We start from the raw sequence: 19,501 nt of genomic DNA on the forward strand, positions 1-19,501 counted from the left end.
GAACGTATTAAATTCCACAAGATTTTCAATTGCAAAAAACAGAGAAGACAGCAGTGAAATCTCTTTAATGAGCTGTCAACTCGGTCAGACTGGATGCAGTAGCATGCCACAAGCCGTCGCCTGTTGCAACCAGCCAGACGATGTCGGCCCACTTTGTTATGCCATGGGTCCGTATCCGGATGAGGTTATAATGCTGGCCCTCGATCGAGTTCTCTACTATTTGGGTGCAACTAAGATTCTGCATCAACTGGAATTGACATGCTCGTCTTCCACAGTCCAGGAAAAGGAGAGTGCTTCTCCAGCATCAATCCCTGCTCCGCCGTGTACAGTGGCCAGCAGCACTTCGACCTGCAGCCTCATGGGTAAAATTGACGTCTCCAAGTGCAGCAGCAACAGCAGCATCAGCAAATACACCACAGCCAAGTCGAAGAACAGCGTCGGAGACTTCACATTACCTAAAACATCGAGCCTTAGATTGAAGTCAACGATACAGAAGGTGACAATACCGGCTTGCAATTCACGTCCGCGTACACCACGCGTGGACTTTGCCCATCCCGTAGTGGACAACCGCATTAAATCCGGCGGACCTTCGATATCGACTCGCATGAAACAATCCCTCTCCACCTGCTCCTTGGCGTGTCGCAGGCTCACAGATAAGCTATCTGCCAACTCTCTTGACAAGCATCAGCGTTGGGTTTGGACGCGTCTGGTGCACTCGGAAAATGGCTCCAAGGTATACGAAGTTTATCAAAACTCCAACACCAACAAGAAGCCCTGGAAAATGTCCGGTCCCAAACAACCAGTCATTGTCTTTCTCGTTTTGCCCAATGGCCACGTGATGCCTTTCGAAACAATCTCATCCAATTTGGCGGAATAGGTTAGTCATTTATCTCAACAGATATTTTAAATTGTATGAACAAATGCGAAATTTTTGTGTGTTCATTTATAAATAAGTATCCATTTTTTACTTATGTTATGTGAAATATTTTAATAATAATCATGTGAATCTGTAATTTTAAAAACTTGTCTCTTATTTTACATATTTTTTAAAGTCTCCAGATTGGAAATTAACTGGAGTGGTTTATAGTAGATTTACAGCAATATATAAACATATACACAGAAAAATGATAACAGTGCCCATCTCCGTGACAAAAGTTATTAGCTATTAAAGCTACTGTTATAAAGTTTATTTATAATAATTAAAAAAATTACAAAGGTTGAATTTTTCTCTGTTTATAAGAAAGGAGTGTTTTAAACTAAGTTCAATTCAAAAATTTAAACCTAACGGGTGGCATTTAATTATAATTAATATTAATAGTTATTGACTCAAATAGAAAAATTCAGTACATGGCTCAGATCATAATCGATGTATGTACACAACTTTTGACTTATGTGAATAGATATAGAAAAACCAAAAAAAAAATTCAAATATTCACAGCTTTAAGCTATACGGATCTTCTTACGAAACAGAACATAGACTATACATGCAGTAGACAGCATATAAAGCGTCAAAATGATTATACTTTCTACAGAGTTGCGTTGTTTAGGCTCCAGCGTCATGTTGATAAAACCCGTCAGAAAGTTTGAGATCATGAAATGGGTTAGTCCATTCATATTTAGTGACTCCACAATGACGGGCAAATCAGTAGATTTACTCTGAGCAACCTGAGACGGAGATTTGATAGAATCTGGAATCTGAATAGTATTTTGTCTTGCAGACACCAAGGCGAACTCAAATAGGAATGCATAGAGAAGCATCAATGTCACACAGATGCTGAATAACCAAATGATATAGCCCGTATTAAAGGTAACTCGCGCTATGCCACAAGTGAAAGCACAGATAGTGACTAATATCCAGCCAGTGATGGTGTAGATCAGCATGTGACACAGCTTGGCAAAGAATTGTGTATAGTTAAGTTGATCCTTGGACGTATACCATTTGGCCAAGTAAATGCTGAGCAAATAGAGTGATATGCAACCAGGCAGAGCACTCAAGCCCTCACGATTGGAGTCGAGGAAGCCCTTACGATCCGCAGTTAACATGATATACTCGGAGAGTCCCAGTTGTAAGATCAGCTCGTGTAGGCCTAGAATACCTGTTAATAATGAAGTAAATCATGATTTAAAATCGCTTAATTAGAGTACTTCATCTTACCTAAACTCAATGGCAGCAGTTGCTTATCGGATGGAGCTAACAAAGTGCAAAGACTGCCAAAGAGCTTGGTTAATCCCAGCGTGAAGAACGCATTCAAATGCTTGCCGTATTCCCTCTCATCCTGATGATAGTCGATCATGGTGATGACAACAGTACGAGCCAAGCCAAGTACCAGCAATGGCAATACTGCTTTGGGTAACTTTTTCACATCATCCAAGTGCCGTGCACGTTGCGATACTAATCCCATTGTTACCACAAACAAGCCAATGCCCACATCCATAATGGTAGCACCGAAATCTCGGCTTTTGCCATTGCTCACTAGAAACTGTTTGAAGTCAATGGCAAGGATGGCGGCACCAGTTCCTACATAGGCTGTGGCACGGATCAATGTGAAGACAATTGGACGTCTGCCCACTTTGAAGATGTAATCCGTCGTCTCAGCTGCAGACCTTGACCAAACACCTGAGCGCCACAGCTGGAAGACAATATGCGCGGCAACTAATGCAGCATAAATACAATTATACTGGGTGGTCAACCCCATATTACAAACAGTGGGCACAGCAATTAGCAGGAACTCCAACAAGAAGCGACGCGTAGAATTCAAGGATAAATGTTGGCAGAGCAACTGAGACAGTGTGAAACCTAACAAGATGGGCATTACCATCAAAAAGCTACGCACACTACTTTGCACAGATTGCCAGGACTTTTTATCCGCCCTATATTCCACCACTTCCACCAAGTCCAAGTCCACAATCGGCGTCCAACCAACGTTGACCAGGTAGCTTTGAAATATGTGAAGCGGCGCAGAAAGCACACATTTGTCCGCTGAATTGTACACATCGTAGTAGTAGCCCTTGCCAGGAGTGGATCCAATATCTAATCCCGGCCAGCTCATAGTCCTAACGTTGAAGGAAATTCCAATTTGATGCGCCAAGTCCCGTTGCACACTACGTGAAGTAAACAAACACAGCTGTTTTGTTAGCGTTGCCACACTGCCACGTCTACTGTTATCGATATCGATTTACTTCTTTCGATACTGTCGGTTTATTTTTGAATAAATCTATGTGCTTAAATAAATGCATTGGGTAATTGAAATCACAAGCGCTATAACTAATCTAAAGCTCATCGTGCTGTGTCATTGACTGTGGGAAGTCTTTGTGCACTCGCACTTGGTTAGCCGCTTGAGCCACCAGTCGTCCAAACTCAATGGGATCAAAGCGATAATTTGTAAACTTGGCGTGAGCGCCTCCCTCGGGATGATGTCCTTGGTCCTGCGGATGGACCAAATCGGCTTGTTCCCAGGTCACATAGTGAACGCCACGCAGACGAGCTAAATCCTTGTAGCAATTAGGATCCTCACAGTTGTACAACTCAAAAATGCATGCCCAGTTGGGTAAAAAGAGCAAGTGCGTCAAGCCAGCGCCATGCATTCCAATTAGGATGTCACTGTTCCGTGTGATGGCCAATTGCTCGGTGAACGAAAGGCTGTGTTAATAATGAGAAAATCAAATAAAGGTAAAAAGATGGAAGTGTATATTTGTTACCGTTCATAGGAGACACGTTGCACCACGTAGTCCTCGTTGGCATCCAACTGGTCCAGCAGGGCGTCCTCGTTCAGCACCTGCCTGTACTTTGTGCGACGTGATAGGTAAGTTATGCGCAGTTTGCGTTGTGCCAGCGGAGGATGATACGGAATCTGCAGGCGATGGAGAATAAACTCGGAGAAGGCGCGGAATAAACCGCTGTTGGAACAACCCTGGATCTGCAAAGACACTATAGGAGTTACAATCCATGAGAGTTGACTTAACTCAATCTACTTACAATGGGAGTATTGTAAAAGAGTCCAAAGATCATGCGTGGCAGCAGCGGGAGCACAACGTTCCGGAAACAGACACGCTTTCCCTGGACATCGCTCAGTGTCCAGACCTGGCGCTGAGTGAAGGCCTTGAATGTGTCGCGAAAGGGAGAATCATATGGATATGTCTCCCATATCAATATCTGCACATCCGTATTGAAGGCAGCCGGATGCGATTGATTGACAAACAGCGAGGCGTACAAATTAAAGAAGTCACAGAAATGATGATACATATTGTAGGTGGCATCGATTTTCATAATGAATGTGGGTGCATTAACAACCAGGTCGCAGGCGCCGCTCTCCAGCACGGGATGAGACAACACATCGAAATTACGTAGCTCCGGGCCCCAGGATTGCAGTGCCGATCCAATGTGATCCATTTCAGCATTGAGACGCGTTCTATTGAGCCCACAATGACCCAAAATCTGGCCGGGACTCAGCACATCCATGTGATAGCGAATACGCTCCTTGCGCTTGGCCACATCCCGCAGATCGACGAGTAGATTGCGACCACGACAGAAGCGCAGATAGCGTGTGCATTCCAGCGATGAGTCGGTCAAGTATTTGGGCATACATTGGGGCGTCAGCTCCGAAAGCTGCTGTTGAATGTAACCAAAGTCGGCCTGGTAATAGAAGGTCTGCACCTGTGCCTCCTTGCTTTGCACCCAGCCGGTGTGATCGCCCGGACAATGGGGTGTCTGGAAACGCGCCTCTGGACTGCAATTACGCTCGTGTCCCCAGCAGGCGTGAGATTCCCTTCTGGTCGTCGCATTCCCTGCCAGCTGTCCCTTCAGCATGGGAAATGTGTTGAGGTAGCGTATGAGATGATCGGACGGTAGATTTGGCAATGTCAGCGTATGTTTTACTTCTGGCTTCGTTTCAGCAAGACTCGAACTCGAGATCAGCTGCAGCGCAAGCAGCGCCTTGAGTATTAACAGTTGCAGCATCATCCCAAGACTATGCTTAGTATTAATTTAAGTACTTCGTTCGCTCGCTCACACACACACTTTCTAAACGAATTGCGGTTTACATTTTCAGCATTTTCACGGCCAACAATGGCAGTGGCTGGTCGTGGCTTTGTCGATGATCTCACTGGCTCGCTGATAGATGATGATTATGATTTAGTTAATTCAACGACACCGACAGCAGCTGCCTGTCGTTCCTCAAAAGGTGCGACATCATATAAAAAAAAACCTGCTTTGAGCGAGCAGCTGTTATTCACAGCTGTTCATACGCTAAACCACAGGGTGACTCGACAGTGCATATAGTAACAAGTTTACAAGGTTGCGCAACAGATTGTTACACTAATTGTATATATAAATTCTCAAAAAAAATTAAAATTCTATCTTCAATATTAAGATAAATTCCAGTTTAGGTGAATTTTCTTGGGCGCAACCAAATCTTCATTTTGATTATATTAGAACAAGAACATATCTGGATTTTAAACAGGGTGGCAGCCTGCGCACCTGGTGTCATTCTTCCAAACCAGTGCTGGCAAGTTTTTAGAGGGAACAATAGCTGTTTCTGTTAAATTTGTTATTGTGGCACTTTTGCACAGTTTTTCCAAAAATATTAGTAGCAAAACTTAGCTAAACATATATATTAAAATAGCCAGATTTCCAGCTAATATCAATTTTCAAATTTTTCAAGAAAACAAACTCTGAAAATAGCCAGAACTAGCTATAAAATATCCAAGTTGGCAACAGCTGGTCTCATCATTGCATTACGCGTTTGACTCTTGAAGGGTATAATATTTTCATTTTTCACTCTCCGTATACATTTTTCAATGATTGCTGGTAATTAAAACAACACAACGCGTTCAATTGACACCAACTAAAATGCGTAATGTGCCGAAATCGTGCGTAATCTACATATATACAATTATTTCAAGAGTGTAACTAAAATGTCATCAACGTTTCACCCTACAGACTCGGTCTATTAGTTACGACGCCAGGCGGAAGCGCTGCGGGAGGCACAGACAGTGGCATATCGACAAGTGGGCGGCACAATAGCCTGGAGGACATCAACCTGGATCAATTTCTAAAGACAATCAACTACGAGGATACCGTAAAGCAGCTGGACATTTACTATGGCATTGGTATGTTGCAATGCGGCCTGCAATCCTTTATATAACCTTGGCGGCAACTGTCTAGGGCAGCCAATTTAGCAACAATTGAAGCTGCGTCGTCGCATTTCTATTTTTAAAACAGTCGCAAAATATCGGCAGTTGTTTGCTTGATTAAACTCTTTGTCTGTCTTACTCTCGCTCATCTCTCTGTCTCTCTCTCTCTCTCTCTCTTCCGCATTCTTTCGCTCTCCGTGGCAAACAAAAGCTTCTCAATATTTGGCTTTTGTTTATTTGCATTCATTTGTCAACAAGCCGCAACATGTGCTTGTTGCACATGACACTTGCCAATCTCGTTTTTAGACTCTGTACTTGAAATGTGCAAGGGTATTTTTAGTTTGTCGGAAATGGAATTTGTTATTAACTTTTAAATAATATTCGTCTTATTTTAATTTTTAATTAGCTTTTCTTACAAAACTAGTGTAGGGTATTTTTCAGTTATGTTCGCTCGACTTTAGGTTTTTCTATTAAAATAAGCAAATAAGTTTGTCAGCAGTGAAATGCCCGTATTTGTAATATAATTTTAAATCAGGGAATAACACCGGAACCGTTAAACGAAACTAACCGTTTCACTTTTAGTACCGGAACTGAAACCGTAACCGAATGAAAACTCACTGTCAAGAATCGAATACCGAAACGTTTGTACCGGTACGGTTGTGGTAAAGTTGCTAGGTCAAAGAGTTGACCAACTTCAAACTGTCATAACTTGATCAAAACTGAACCAATTTTCATGTCATTTTGATCATGATTTGGCCTCTAAATACATTCTGCATTCAAATATTTTTTTTAATTCGGTCAAAAAAAGTTTTTGGTCCTAGGTCTGTTTATTTTGATGTCATATTTATTACAAAACGACAACTTAAAATTTTAAAATGTTTCAAAATTGATTTGCTGTACCGTTACGTAGTGGTACTGATACCGGAATCGAAAGAAAAAAACTGAAATAGAACCTTATACAGAAATAGTTATTTCGGGACGTACCGAAGCCGTAACCTATATTTGTTTCGGTTTGATTCCCTGTTTTAAATAATATTCGTATTATTTCTATTTTTAATTTGACTGCTTCAATAAATAAGTGCAGGGTATTTTTCAGTCGGGTTTGCTCGAATGTTGGCTTTTCTATTAATTTAGGCAAATATCTCGCACTTTTAAATGGATATATTGATTTCTACATTGATAATTTTAGTTCTTATGTAATATTTACAAACGATTGTTAATTATTACCTTAATCACATTTTAGTCAAACGTCAGCTGTTGCGTTATCAGAGCCCCATCACTGGTCTGTTTCCGGTGATGAGCACCGATCAAGTGGTGGGTTCAGTACGTGACAGTGTTTACTGTGCTGCCGCCGTATGGAGTTTGTATCAGGCCTACAGACGCATTGATGATGATCGTGGCAAATCTTATGAGCTTGGCCAGAGCACGGTCAAGTGCATGCGCGGCATTCTGGAGTGCTGGGTGAAGCAAGCATCCCGCGTTGAGCTCTTCAAGCAGCGACAATCCAATCAACATGCGTTGCACAGCAAATTTCAATTGCACACGGGCGAAAAGATCTATCCAGATGAGTTCTACAATCATCTACAAATTGATTGCGTGAGTAGGGATAATCTTTATCCCGGTTCATTTAATCACACATGTTTCTATTTTACAGGTGTCACTTTATCTGCTTTTCCTGGTGCAGATGATCACCTCAGGATTGCAAATCATTTACACACACGATGAGGTGGCCTTTGTCCAGAATCTTGTCTACTACGTGGAGCGTGCATATCGCACACCAGACTTTGGCATGTGGGAACGTGGCTCCAAGTACAACAACGGCACACCGGAGATACATGCCTCTTCCATAGGCAAGTCTAGTCTGGATTACATATATTTTTTTTGTTGTTACCAATGTATTCTTCTACAGGCATGGCCAAATCAGCTTTGGAGGCCATTAATGGCTGCAATTTGTTTGGCGAGAAAGGTGCCTCCTGGAGCGTTGTCTACGTGGACATTGATGCACACAACCGTAATCGCAGCATCTTCGAGACAATGCTGCCACGTGAATCCAGCTCCAAGGTGCGTAAAACAAGATGTAAATATCATTGTGAATATAAACACTTTCTCGTTTACAGGGCGTGGATGCTTCCCTCTTGTTGACGCTTTCTTTCCCGGCCTTTGCCTCGCATGAGGATCGTTTAGTGGAGCAGACCAAACAGAATGTTGTTAATCGTCTGCGCTGTAAAATGGGCTTCAAACGTTTCACTCGCGATGGTTTCCTCAGCAAAACAGAGGACAAGACACGTCGATATTATCAGGGAGGCGAGCTAAAGGAGTTCGAGGGTCTCGAATGTGAATGGCCGCTGTTCTTCATAACGATGATTATCGATGGTGTCTTTAAGAATAACAACGAACAGATTGAAGAGTATCAGAACGAATTGCGGCGCTGCTTGCGTACCGATGTCAATGGTGATCCCGTGGTCACCATGTACTATGCGCCCGATGGCGATGGCTCCTATATGCGTGCCCCCTCGCAATCCCTCTTCCTTTGGGGCCAATCCTTCTTCATTATTGCACAGCTGCTGACTGCAGGGTTGCTGCATATCAACGAATTGGATCCCATACGTCGCTATTTGCCAAGTTATAATCGACCCAGGCGAGCTGGTCGCTATTCAGCCTTTCAGGTGAGTTTCCTTTGGAACCGGGGAAAACAATAACCATATAATAATTGACTGATTTACTGAGAAATGTCTCAGCAAAAGTCCCAGCTTAACTGCCGACGCCGATGCTGCGTTTCTCTATGTGCTGTGTGTGTCTGCGTTCGCTGTTCAATTGGTATTCGAAGTAATTGTAATGTTTCTTGAGTTAATCTTTACATTCTTATGGGTTAATTGAACTGATTCGCTTCTATAATACTAAATACAATGTCTTTATATATATATATTTTGTCCATTTTCTACTACCATCGTATACTACTACCAAATACTACGGTATACCAAACCTCCAATCCATAAAAAAAAAACAAAACCAAATCCTAAACATATTTTAATCGGTTGGCATACAATATTGAAAACAGGGCAAAGCTATTGATGATAAAAACAAAGTAAGTAATCGATATTCCCAAAAAAAATTCGTATTTAATTTGATCTAAAAAGATCATTTTCAAAATTATTTTATTATTTATATAAAAATATACTTTGTTTTTAGATGTTTGGCACATTAAACACAATTTAAATGCAAATTTGATTATTGTTTGGCAACACACACACCCGCACACACACTTATATATACATATATCGACTTGACACTATGAAAATCCAACCCAGCAGGAAACATCAGCAAGTGTAAAACAAAAGTTCTAAGGCTTATCTAATACTTTTTTTTTGCTGAAAGTTATGCTTTTCATTATTTTTGTAGTGAAATGTACTTCTTAAAATCAGTTACTGCTGAATTGGCATGGTGTTGGCTCTTAAATGTTATGCTTTAAAAATATTAATATATTAAACTTTTAGTCATATTAATAAAAGATGTAAATCTAAATGTTAATTCCAAAAGGAGTTCGTTAATGCTGAAATTTTCAAACTTTAATTTTCTGCTGGAGTACACCCTACCCACAACCACACATACATAAATGTACAAATTTACAATTATTTATATTTGTTGCAAACTATTTTAAATTATTTTATGTCCGTGTTTATTGTTTAATTGTATATAGTGACAAAAAGTACAAACAAATTGTTGCTTATTTATTTGTTGTATCTAAATCAAAAGTTTTTTCTTTACTCTTTTCGGTACTGTTTCTTGTCTATAAATCTACTGCATATTTTGTTCCTACACACGCTCTATATACATAGGCTAAACCGGGCACTGTAAGTAATGGATCACTACCAGATGTTTGGTTACTTCAACGTAGTTTTCAGTTCATTTACCTTTTTGTTTTTGGCCTGCTATTCTTTTTAACCGTTTGTAGCTAACCTTTACAAGCAAGCACTTAATAGTTAGTTAAATAAAAATCATTAATTATTATTTTCAAAATTAAAATCTACAAATTACGGGGTAGCAGCGCTTAAACAAAAGACTTTCAACTATTGCGACCCAGAAACTGTTCCTACTAATTAATCGCCAATTGTTATATGCTATTTTTTACTAAAACCGAAACCAAACTAAAAATAAAATGAATTTAGAGACCACGCATACCCCTTATACTGGATGCCAAGAAGGTAATTAGGATAGGTTTAAAAAGTTTATTCTATGCATTGTAAAGGAAAAAAATTGGCAGCTAAAGGCAAAAGAATTTAAAAATTCAACTTCAACAGTTTATTTTTAATTTGTGAAAAAATTTTGAGTCACTTTATTATTTGTAATGCCTGAACTTAACTAAAAATTTAATCCTTCATTATTTTTCTTATCTTAGCTGTAAGTTATATTTTGAAAATTGTTAACGTTTATTTTTCTCTTTGTGTTATTGTTTGTGTCCGGCATGTGTAAAGTCCTTTTCTCTTGTATGTTCTACATGCCCACCTCTTTCCTGTACCTTACATCCCATTATCCTTCAATTGTTTTTGCATTTGATTAGTTATTTTCAAATCCCTTATAATTAAATGTATTTAATTGGCTGTATGCATTTTCTAACTTTTTGAACTGATATCTCTTCCTATTAACTTTATGTATATACTAATGATCAGTATTGTGCATCCTTACAGGGCACTGCCACAGATTTGGTGGTGCAAATTGTGCTTATTGCCGAGTCCATGAGGCTGCAGGCCATGATGGCCACCTATGGCATACAAACCCAGACGCCACATGAGGTGAGTAATTATCTAGATAATTTTATAAATAAAAGCTATTAATATAAAAATAAAGTTAGGTATTAAAAGGAATCAAAAACAATTAATGTGTTACGTTTTATTATTTTACAAAATATAAAATAAATATGCTCAATTAAATATAAAAGTTATCTGTGACTTATTTCATAAACGAAAAAAAAGAATTTAAAATGAAAAAATAGAACTTTTACTGTATTAGCTGTTAATTCATTAAATTTTCCTTTTTTAGGTGGAACCTGTGCAAATCTGGAGCTCCACTGAGCTCATCAAAGTCTACCAGCACCTGGGTGTTAACAACAAGGTTGGATTGTCGGGTCGTCCATCCCGTCCAGTTGGTTCGCTGGGCACCAGCAAAGTTTATCGCATCTGCGGCATGACCGTGCTCTGTTATCCATTGATCTTTGAGGTTTCCGACTTTTATTTATATCGCGATATGGCATTGCTAATCGACGACATCAAGACGGAACTGCAATTTGTGGGAAAATATTGGCGACTTTCGGGCAGACCAACAGTTTGTCTGTTGATAAGAGAGGAGCACATGCGTGATCCGCAGTTCAAGGAGATGTTGGATCTGCTTGCCATGCTGAAGAAGGGTTATTGCGATGGTATGAAGGTGCGCATTGGTCGCCTGCAGAATCTCATCAGCAGCTCCTGCATCGAGCATTTGGATTTCATGAACCAAAGCGATCTGACCGACAATGAGAATGCATTCTCGCAAATCAATCACGAGTATATTGGCTATCAATCACTAACAGATGTGCCCAAGGCCCTCACTTATGTCGAGGAGAAGGTCTCCTTTGCTGTAAGTCAAGCAATAGACCCACTCTCAAATTTCAACTAACTTCTTTATTTTTTTGACAGCATTATGACAGCCAACCCACGCCGGATATTATCAATGCCCTTCGCAACACTGAGTCCATCTATTGCCTCTGCCAGCTGTGGGGCATTCTACTGAACCGTGAAGGACCACACTTTGAAGTGAATGGTCTCAATGTTAACACAGCTCTGACGCAGCTTTATCATCGCGCTGGGTCGTTGCGTTATTGGCGCGCCGTGCGCTATTGTTCCTCGTTGTTGCATCACATTGTGGACTCCATCAGCCCGTTCATTACCACTGTGCTGGTCAATGGCAAGGAACTAACCGTTGGCATCATTGGCCAAAAAGAAACCGTGTTCGATAAACCAATGACGCCGGCAGAGATTCAAAATGTCATGTATACCAGCGTACAGCCATATAATGTGATTCAGGCTGTGCTTCAACAGGAGGTGGTTTTATATTGTGGCCGTCTCATTGCCACCAATCCGTCCATGTTCCGTGGAATATTGAAAATCCGCATTGGTTGGGTACTCGAGGCCATGCGCATCTATCTGCAAATTTCGGGACAACAGAGCATCGATGTGGACAATCTATCGCCGTTCCAAGTACGCATTCTGCTGCAAAAGGTGCTTACGGTTAGCGAGTGGGCTGTGGAGGAGAAGTAAGTGAAGCTGTCAATTCTAGTTATTTATATTTCGATTATCAACTAATTGATTCCTTTTAGATTGACAACCCTACAACGCCGACAGTTGGAAGGCTGTTTGTGCCGCGTGCCAAAGCACTTTTATAACAAGATCTGGGAGATTCTTCAACGCACACCACAGGGCATCTTGACGCAGGGTCATCATCTACCTGCCACGCCCACACTAACAAGCATGAGTCGCGGCGAATTATCATTCAACTTGCTCGTGGAGGAAACGCTCATTTGCATTGATCGACCCGAAAGAAGACAGATTACGGTCGAGCTGCTTTGCATTGTTGCCACCATTCTAAATCGGTAAGTTAGCAATGTTTTAGAAAGATATATCTATAACTTATGTTTATCTAATTTTGCTTTTAGCAATCCCGAACTGCACTTTAAGCAGGCGCTCGACTTGGATGGCATAATTGCGGAAGCATTTGCCATGTACTGCAAGGATAACAACATACAGCATCAGCCGCAGTCGACGGAACACAAGCAGGAGGATTTGACAGCCTTCTACTCGTTGCCCTACTCTGAAACTACAGGGTATTTAGCACGTGCTGCCGTTAACAAAGTGCTGCAGGGCGGCATCTTCTCCACCACCGAGGATGATGTGCAGCTTGATGGCGACCATTTGCATGATGACAACTGCAAGGTGTCCTAAGGCGGAGCCTATGTTCAAAGCACAGTTTGGCATATCCTCGTTGTTGACCCATCTTTGGGGCTAATCAAAAAATATGATAAACATAAATTTACTAAACTATCCAAAGTAGCTCGAATTTGTAGCCTGTTCTAACTATTTTTATTGTATGTGTACTCTTATTTTCTTGTCTTTGCCATAGTTGTTAATTGAATGTTATATACTATTATATTATATATATACTTTATTGCAAAAAACGAAATAGTTACATCTACCGTCAATGATTAGTTAATAGGTCAGTACCGATTTGAGGGTGGGAAACCCCTGCAATATTATTGAACTCGCTTTATGCAATGTCAGACAAACCAAGGCGTATCGATTATTATATTACCTTCACATCTATAAAAGCCCATTGTTTGTTCTTCACTCTGTTTACTACGTTTCGAACAGTTGACGGAATGCGAGCACCTGAGTGGATGAGCAATGAAATGGCGCGCTTAACGCATAAACTAGAACGCTATAAGCCAACAAATAGTGGATACAATCGCATACAATCTATCAGACTATCCAAAAGTGTTACACATATGCTGAATAATCCTTTACCAGCTGCTGCTGTCAACACAGACAAAGTCACACCGATGGATACTCCAAAACCGGAAAGCTCCTGTACGGCACCACGTCTACGTGGCGTCCTCAGTCGCAGCGAATCCCACTGGGAAGAGGTTTATCCAACGGTCAAATTCAGTCGCCAGCAGAGCAACGAGAGCGCCTCCAGTTTGGACACAACAGAGAAAAAGTTTTCGCACTATCGCAATTGCTCGACGCGCATTACCTGAGCTCATCCTGGAGACTTGCCTACACGTATATTTAAATTTATATTTTTGCTATTTTCTAAGCAGTAAAAAATAAAATAGATTTATTTTTTAATTATTAAATGAAGTTAAATTGCGTAAAAATTAATGGTTTAATGGTATATTTGTATTTTTATTTTTGTAGCTATACGGCTAAAATTTAATGAAACGGATTACAGGCGGAGCTGTAGCGTCGAAATGGTATAAATTAAACTTATAGATAGTGCATGAGCAACTATCCAGTTCTACTGAATACAAGATATCTCACAATAAAAAGCATCTTGCCTATGCTAGAGTTTAATTCTCAAGAGGGGGTTGAACAGAACAACTTGTTTGATTGATGTCCAACAAGAGAAATCTTACCAAACACTTTAACTATTTCATCAGCCAAAAATTTTCTTGGCTTTCATGAAAATTCTTACGTTCCCAAAAGTTTTAAAATAATGCACATGTATTTATCAATTGATACAATAAATTTTTGATTCTCTATTTGTAGTCATTGCAATTACTTTGATTTTTTGTAAGCTAATTTTAAATATTAATCGCTAAAAATAGGTACATTTTAGTTGTTGTTTTTGTTAAATATACTTTTACTTTTATGATTATATTTTCGCTTCTTGGTACAAAAATTAGTTGATTTTCATTTTTTAATTCATTTAAATATGTATAAAATAGCACATAATATTTTAAGTTGGCCTGTGTGTGTTATAGTGTGTTGATGTTTCTAGATGTGTGTTTAATCTAAATCTAGTTGGAGATTACCCATTCGAGATACATGTTAAGTATACGCAGGCGTATTTCATGATGACATTTTTGACAATTTTGAATAAGCAGAGTGCGTTGTAAGCCTTTTAATTATTGCATTTGATATGACATTGCCGCTTATCCATTAAGCAAATAATACAATTTGCATTCGATATACAAAAATATGTTAATGTGATATGCCTATAAATAAATTCAACGCTTTATATAAATATGCATGCAACATATACGCACGTTTCACAATATGTATCTATATATATAGTTCAATAATTTCCATAACAAACATTTCCAACATATGCATACATAATATCATTTAAATTATTATTGTTTCTTTTTTCTTCAAAGGCAACATAAATACTTATGTAAAAAATATGAAGCTTGCGCACACGACACGAAATTCATTTATGTTTAATAAATATTATTATTATTATAAAACATTTATTGTTGATTGAACTTATTTATGTAAATAAGTTGAATGCTTCATGCCTAGTTTAAGTTTTTACTTGAAATTGTTCTTTAGTTTTTTATTAATTTACAATTAAGTTTTGTAAAATGCTAAAAATCCCTGAATATGAGTTCTCCTTATTATTATTATAATTATAACAATAATTATAATAGAGTTTATACACACATACATATATAAGTATGACTTAGTTAATAACCTAGACAAATTATTAATTAGTTCGTTATTAATTCGATTAGTTAAACAGCAACATTTTTCGCTTACTTTTCACTTAATTCATTAGTTACAATTGCTATACTTAAGACATGTACTAGTTATAATTAGTTGGTGTACAATTTTCATCGACTTTTACATAGTTTTCACATTGCGGCAGTACTTGACATTATTTAACTACACAATTATTAATGTAATTAACTGTAAGTGTTTGTTGGGATGCTGTATTAATTAATTTTGGTGATTCAGTTTTTCCATTTTCGACTTTTACTTATCCATATTTTGTTTTTCTTCATTTCTAACTAACTGCTGTATAAATTTAAAAAAGACTATGAAACCTACGTTAACGCAATATACGTACTAAATACGTAAACAAATTCCTAGGTAACTCAAACATTTAAATTACTTAAAAGACCTATGTTATTGTTGTTGTTGCTGTTGATATTGATGTTGCTGCAGCTGCTCAGGACGACGTACACTCATCCGACTTGGTATAGAGTCGGTATCGCCATCATCATCCAGATATTCCTCCTTGGGTCGCGTCCACTTGATTAACGTTTCCGGCGAGCGATACAGGAAGAGCAATTTGGCAAATAGATCCTCCTCCAAAGCGAATTCCAATGCCTCACGCACCTGAAAGGAACCAGATAATAGTGATATTTTAGTTTAATAGAGCCTCTAAATATTTGGTGACGGTTTGTAAGATAAACTTCAGTAAATAAATCAAATTTGAATTATAGTTTACGAAAGCTTTAATAGAATATCAGTATTCTCAGCTTTATCAGTGAAGTATTTACCAAGTAGATGTCCAGGCATAGTTGCAGCACCCTGTCCACGTAGGGCAAATCCTCGAACATGATCTTACGATTCTGCCCACCAATAAAGGATTTCATGAAACGCGAGGCCAATAACACAAACGTTGTATAAAGACCAATGATGCTGTAGTGAATTAAAAGTATATGTAAATTTAATATGAGCTGAGTTTAAAGTGGAGTTAAAACTCACCCGCCGGCTGTGAGGAAACTAAAGGTGGATGGGAACTTTTTGTCATTGAATGTGTACATGACAATGCCGGAGCGACAGTCGCTGTAGGGCAAGTCCTTCAATGTGGTATTGTAAAAGGTGTCATTGCAATAATCACGTATCTCCCACCAGAGTCCATTGGTTGCATTGTCACGATGCATTTTAATGATGAGAGGTCGATATTCCTGCTCCTTGCCGCTCAGGACGGTGACAACAAATGCATCACCCGAATTCAGCACCTTGATGAACTTTGGTATCATATTCGGCAGCACTACAACTACCTCGTTCGTGCTATTGCCAGTAGGTGTGATGCTATTGTCAGTGGGTGTGGTGCCATTACCGGTGGGGGTGGTGCCATTGCCTTCACTGGTCTCCAATTGATCCTGCGTTTCGTTCAACATATTAATAAGAGCAGTGCGTCCTTGGAATGATTCATCCAGCTTTATAATATGCTCATCTCCCACATTCTCCTTCAGACCCTTGGCCGGCGCCTTGCGTGTCAGCGAATAGGAGAAGCGGGCAATTAGCGTATGATCTGCAAAGAAAATAGAGATGAGTTATGTTTCACTCCGGAATGGGGCGACTTACTGTTCCGCAGATCGTTGGTTAAGCGCTGCTTGTCCGGAGGAGCAATGTTCCATAGCGAGGGCGAGTTCCCTGCCAGCCTGACAGCTGCCACATCCGTCGGATCATAGCCAGCTAAAAAGGGTAACGCCTCTTTTTTGTTGCTCTGTTTTGCAAAGGCACTCGTCATATCGCCATACATCTTGGAATCGATTTCGAAAATGCTGTCGTAGTTGTTGGTCGTATAGATAGGATCGTAGGGTCCAATCCGTATGGACAACGACACCTGATATGGCACATTGGATGTGCCGACGGCATTGCCAAGTGCAAACAAACAAAGCGGTCCCCAAATGCAAATCACAATCAGCAGGACAACCGTGCCGCCCATGATGAGCTTGGAAATTGCAGCTTTTTTCTGTGCGCGCATCGCCGGAAAATCGGTTTCCGATTGCCGTGTGCAACGTATTAGATAAATATTCGAGAAAATGTCCTCCATCTTAAGCCAGTCAAAGATTGTCATGGTGCTGTCGATGCATACCCAATCGAGGATCGTGCGCAGCTCGTAAAGGAACGGTATTTGCATGTAAACCTTAAACGCAATCATATTAACCATCGAGAAGCCCTTGGTAAAGAAGTTGCCCAGAATGCGCTTGGGATAACCCGATTTGATTTGATACGAGCTCAACAGCATATAGAAGCATTTGATGACGTAGAATATAATTGGAGGTGCCAAGGAATTAAAAGTTCTCTCCGTTACCGCTGGTACCACAAAGAACATCCAGATGTGTATGCCAATCACAGAGAAGAAGTGGAATATAATCTTGTTGACAAGGGCTTTGCGCAGATAAAGCGCACGATCGATGACAATGAGAAGGAACTGCACCAGCAACATGATCAGGAAGGGTACAGGCACCTTATTCTCCGCCAGATATGTTTGCACGCCGCCATCGCTCTCCGTTTGTTGGGTCTACAAATGGGATGATTAAAGATTAAATAGAGAACTGAAAGATTATTGCATTTTTACTCACGCCAAATGCTGTGAAGCCAAAAAGCAGCACAAAGAAGTTGACAAAGTCGCAGAGGAACATCAAGGCGTAGACATCGGTGGCCAGTCGGGATTTGTGCACCAAACTGAAGAAGAACTTGTGCAAAGAGGATGTGTACTTGGTGCGTCTGCAAAGGGATTATAAAGAACTTAATAAGGATATCCAATATAGTTTAAAAAAGCTGTTTACTAACTCCAATTGATTAATGGCTGACTTGCTATACTCCGGCGAGCCTGGCAAGGAAACCTGGCTAACTTGCAGGCTCAACTTTTGGGCGGCATCCTCATTGATCTGACGTGAATCTGGCTGTGACAAATTATCGCTATCCTCGCGCTCATCACTAAAAGTATAAACAGAAAATTTGCAAGCACAGTCAACTTGATTAAGAATTGATATCTATGTGGAATGTTCAAGTTATCCAGACACGATAAAAATTATTGCATGCACCTAGGCGCATGTGATTCTGACAACAACTTTAAACAGACAGAACTTCTGTTATATCACCCCGATTGTTATGCGATTTAGTGACATTTTTGTAAATCATAAAAGAGAACATTCAATACATTTTGCTGCTCTATTTTAACAACTGTGTATTTATGATGAAGTTTTCAAACATGGGACAATTTTTATGAAAACAAATCTGATTTCCGCGGGGATAATACGACTCTTATCACCGTTTTTGGCTATTTTTGTTGAATTACGGTGGATACATAAGTATTCGCACATTGTTTTAGCTCTTATAATCTCTGGGATTCGTTGATCGACGTTGATCAGAAATATATAAACTTTACATTAAATTCACCCACGGCATCAAATCGAAACAAATATAGGCTTATATATAGGAAAATACGGTTTCAGTTTAGGTACGTCCCGAAATAAAAATTTCGGTAAAAGGTTCTACTTCAGTTTTTTTCTTTCGGTTCCGGTATCAGTACCAGTACGTTACGGTACAGCAAATCAATTTTGAAACATTTTAAAATTTTAAGATGTCGTTTTATAATAAATATGACCAAATTTTTACGAATTTAAAAATATTTGAATGCAAAATGTATTAAGAGGCAAAATCATGATCAAAATTACATTCCGCTTAAAAATCGATTCAGTTTTGATCAAGTTATGACAGCATGAAGTTGGTCAGACTTCGGAGCTAGTCACTTTACAAGTCAAAATTTTTACCCAATTCTTTATGATTTTTTACAGAAAAATAAAAGGTCTCTGAATCAAGTTTGAAGTGTTGTTTTATACTAATTACAATATGACAAGTTGATTAAAAGTGAAAACTTTAGAGTTAAAATTTTGAGTTTTCGAAATTTCAAAGGGGGGACCCTTACTATCAAAATCGAATCTTGGTCGAAAATAATTAAATTTTCTAAATGATCAAAATTTAAATGCAGAATGAATTAAGAGGCCAAATCATGATTAAAATGACATTCGTTTGAAAATCTATTCAGTTTTGATCAAGCTATGACGGCTGGAAATTGGACAACTCTTGACCTAGCA

General features: G+C 39.4%; 6 protein-coding genes across 10 annotated transcripts in view; 3 read left to right on the forward strand and 3 right to left on the reverse strand.

Moving 5' to 3' along the window:
* On the forward strand, positions 1–14,228 carry LOC117781663. 2 transcript variants are annotated; one of them, XM_034618463.1, is made up of 3 exons: positions 1–4; positions 13,530–13,940; positions 14,076–14,228. In XM_034618463.1, exon 2 carries the CDS (start codon positions 13,538–13,540, stop codon positions 13,913–13,915), a length of 378 nt encoding a protein of 125 aa, XP_034474354.1. In that variant the 5' UTR covers positions 1–4; positions 13,530–13,537; the 3' UTR covers positions 13,916–13,940; positions 14,076–14,228. The 2 variants fall into 2 exon arrangements, with proteins under 2 accessions (XP_034474354.1, XP_034474353.1); XM_034618462.1 differs by lacking the exon at positions 1–4 and having other exon boundaries at positions 13,398–13,940.
* On the forward strand, positions 3–1,031 carry LOC117781662. The gene has a single exon (XM_034618460.1). It carries the CDS (start codon positions 68–70, stop codon positions 875–877), a length of 810 nt encoding a protein of 269 aa, XP_034474351.1. The 5' UTR covers positions 3–67; the 3' UTR covers positions 878–1,031.
* On the reverse strand, positions 1,424–3,135 carry LOC117781661 (phosphatidylinositol-glycan biosynthesis class W protein). The gene is made up of 2 exons (XM_034618459.1): positions 2,156–3,135; positions 1,424–2,096 (listed from the first exon to the last, which is right to left on the reverse strand). Exons 1-2 carry the CDS (start codon positions 3,048–3,050, stop codon positions 1,441–1,443), a joined length of 1,551 nt encoding a protein of 516 aa, XP_034474350.1. The 5' UTR covers positions 3,051–3,135; the 3' UTR covers positions 1,424–1,440.
* LOC117781660 (EGF domain-specific O-linked N-acetylglucosamine transferase) lies at positions 3,181–5,205 on the reverse strand. Its single transcript, XM_034618458.1, has 3 exons — positions 3,977–5,205; positions 3,700–3,917; positions 3,181–3,640 (listed from the first exon to the last, which is right to left on the reverse strand). The coding sequence occupies exons 1-3, from the start codon at positions 4,958–4,960 to the stop codon at positions 3,271–3,273; spliced, it is 1,572 nt and encodes a 523-aa protein (XP_034474349.1). The 5' UTR covers positions 4,961–5,205; the 3' UTR covers positions 3,181–3,270.
* LOC117781658 (probable phosphorylase b kinase regulatory subunit beta) lies at positions 5,729–13,313 on the forward strand. 4 transcript variants are annotated; one of them, XM_034618454.1, is made up of 13 exons: positions 5,729–5,868; positions 5,939–6,108; positions 7,376–7,728; positions 7,787–7,982; positions 8,042–8,193; positions 8,250–8,798; positions 9,191–9,217; positions 9,969–9,983; positions 10,818–10,922; positions 11,170–11,742; positions 11,802–12,418; positions 12,482–12,754; positions 12,818–13,313. In XM_034618454.1, the coding sequence occupies exons 1-13, from the start codon at positions 5,849–5,851 to the stop codon at positions 13,101–13,103; spliced, it is 3,336 nt and encodes a 1,111-aa protein (XP_034474345.1). In that variant the 5' UTR covers positions 5,729–5,848; the 3' UTR covers positions 13,104–13,313. The 4 variants fall into 4 exon arrangements, with proteins under 4 accessions (XP_034474345.1, XP_034474346.1, XP_034474347.1 ...); XM_034618455.1 differs by lacking the exon at positions 9,191–9,217; XM_034618456.1 differs by lacking the exons at positions 9,191–9,217; positions 9,969–9,983.
* Positions 14,229–14,384: 156 nt separating the features above from the next.
* The window catches only part of LOC117781657 (piezo-type mechanosensitive ion channel component), a 36,910-nt gene continuing 31,793 nt past the window's right edge, over positions 14,385–19,501 (reverse strand). The window contains exons 24-29 of the mRNA XM_034618453.1: positions 18,195–18,341; positions 17,984–18,128; positions 16,980–17,922; positions 16,374–16,926; positions 16,166–16,307; positions 14,385–16,001 (exon numbers count right to left, since the gene is read on the reverse strand). Coding sequence (XP_034474344.1) covers positions 15,789–16,001; positions 16,166–16,307; positions 16,374–16,926; positions 16,980–17,922; positions 17,984–18,128; positions 18,195–18,341 — 2,143 coding nt within the window. The 3' untranslated portion in view covers positions 14,385–15,788. The remainder of the gene's footprint in view (positions 16,002–16,165; positions 16,308–16,373; positions 16,927–16,979; positions 17,923–17,983; positions 18,129–18,194; positions 18,342–19,501) is intronic.

The sequence above is a fragment of the Drosophila innubila genome (assembly GCF_004354385.1).
Source record: "Drosophila innubila isolate TH190305 chromosome 2L unlocalized genomic scaffold, UK_Dinn_1.0 4_B_2L, whole genome shotgun sequence".
Taxonomy (NCBI): Eukaryota; Metazoa; Arthropoda; class Insecta; order Diptera; family Drosophilidae; genus Drosophila; species Drosophila innubila.

Excerpts from the sequence above, each read along its gene's own strand:
- LOC117781662 (XM_034618460.1), top strand. The coding sequence starts at position 68 with ATGAGCTGTCAACTCGGTCAGACTGGATGCAGTAGCATGCCACAAGCC.
- LOC117781661 (XM_034618459.1), bottom strand. The coding sequence starts at position 3,050 with ATGAGCTGGCCGGGATTAGATATTGGATCCACTCCTGGCAAGGGCTAC. Across the intron at positions 2,097-2,155 it reads ACTGCTGCCATTGAGTTTAG|GTATTCTAGGCCTACACGAG; the intron begins GTAAGATGAAGT and ends CATTATTAACAG.
- LOC117781660 (XM_034618458.1), bottom strand. The coding sequence starts at position 4,960 with ATGATGCTGCAACTGTTAATACTCAAGGCGCTGCTTGCGCTGCAGCTG. Across the intron at positions 3,918-3,976 it reads TCTTTTACAATACTCCCATT|ATCCAGGGTTGTTCCAACAG; the intron begins GTAAGTAGATTG and ends GTGTCTTTGCAG. Across the intron at positions 3,641-3,699 it reads CAACGTGTCTCCTATGAACG|CCTTTCGTTCACCGAGCAAT; the intron begins GTAACAAATATA and ends TTATTAACACAG.
- LOC117781658 (XM_034618454.1), top strand. The coding sequence starts at position 5,849 with ATGCGTAATGTGCCGAAATC. Across the intron at positions 5,869-5,938 it reads ATGCGTAATGTGCCGAAATC|ACTCGGTCTATTAGTTACGA; the intron begins GTGCGTAATCTA and ends TTCACCCTACAG. Across the intron at positions 8,799-9,190 it reads GTCGCTATTCAGCCTTTCAG|GGCAAAGCTATTGATGATAA; the intron begins GTGAGTTTCCTT and ends TATTGAAAACAG.
- LOC117781663 (XM_034618462.1), top strand. The coding sequence starts at position 13,433 with ATGTCAGACAAACCAAGGCGTATCGATTATTATATTACCTTCACATCT.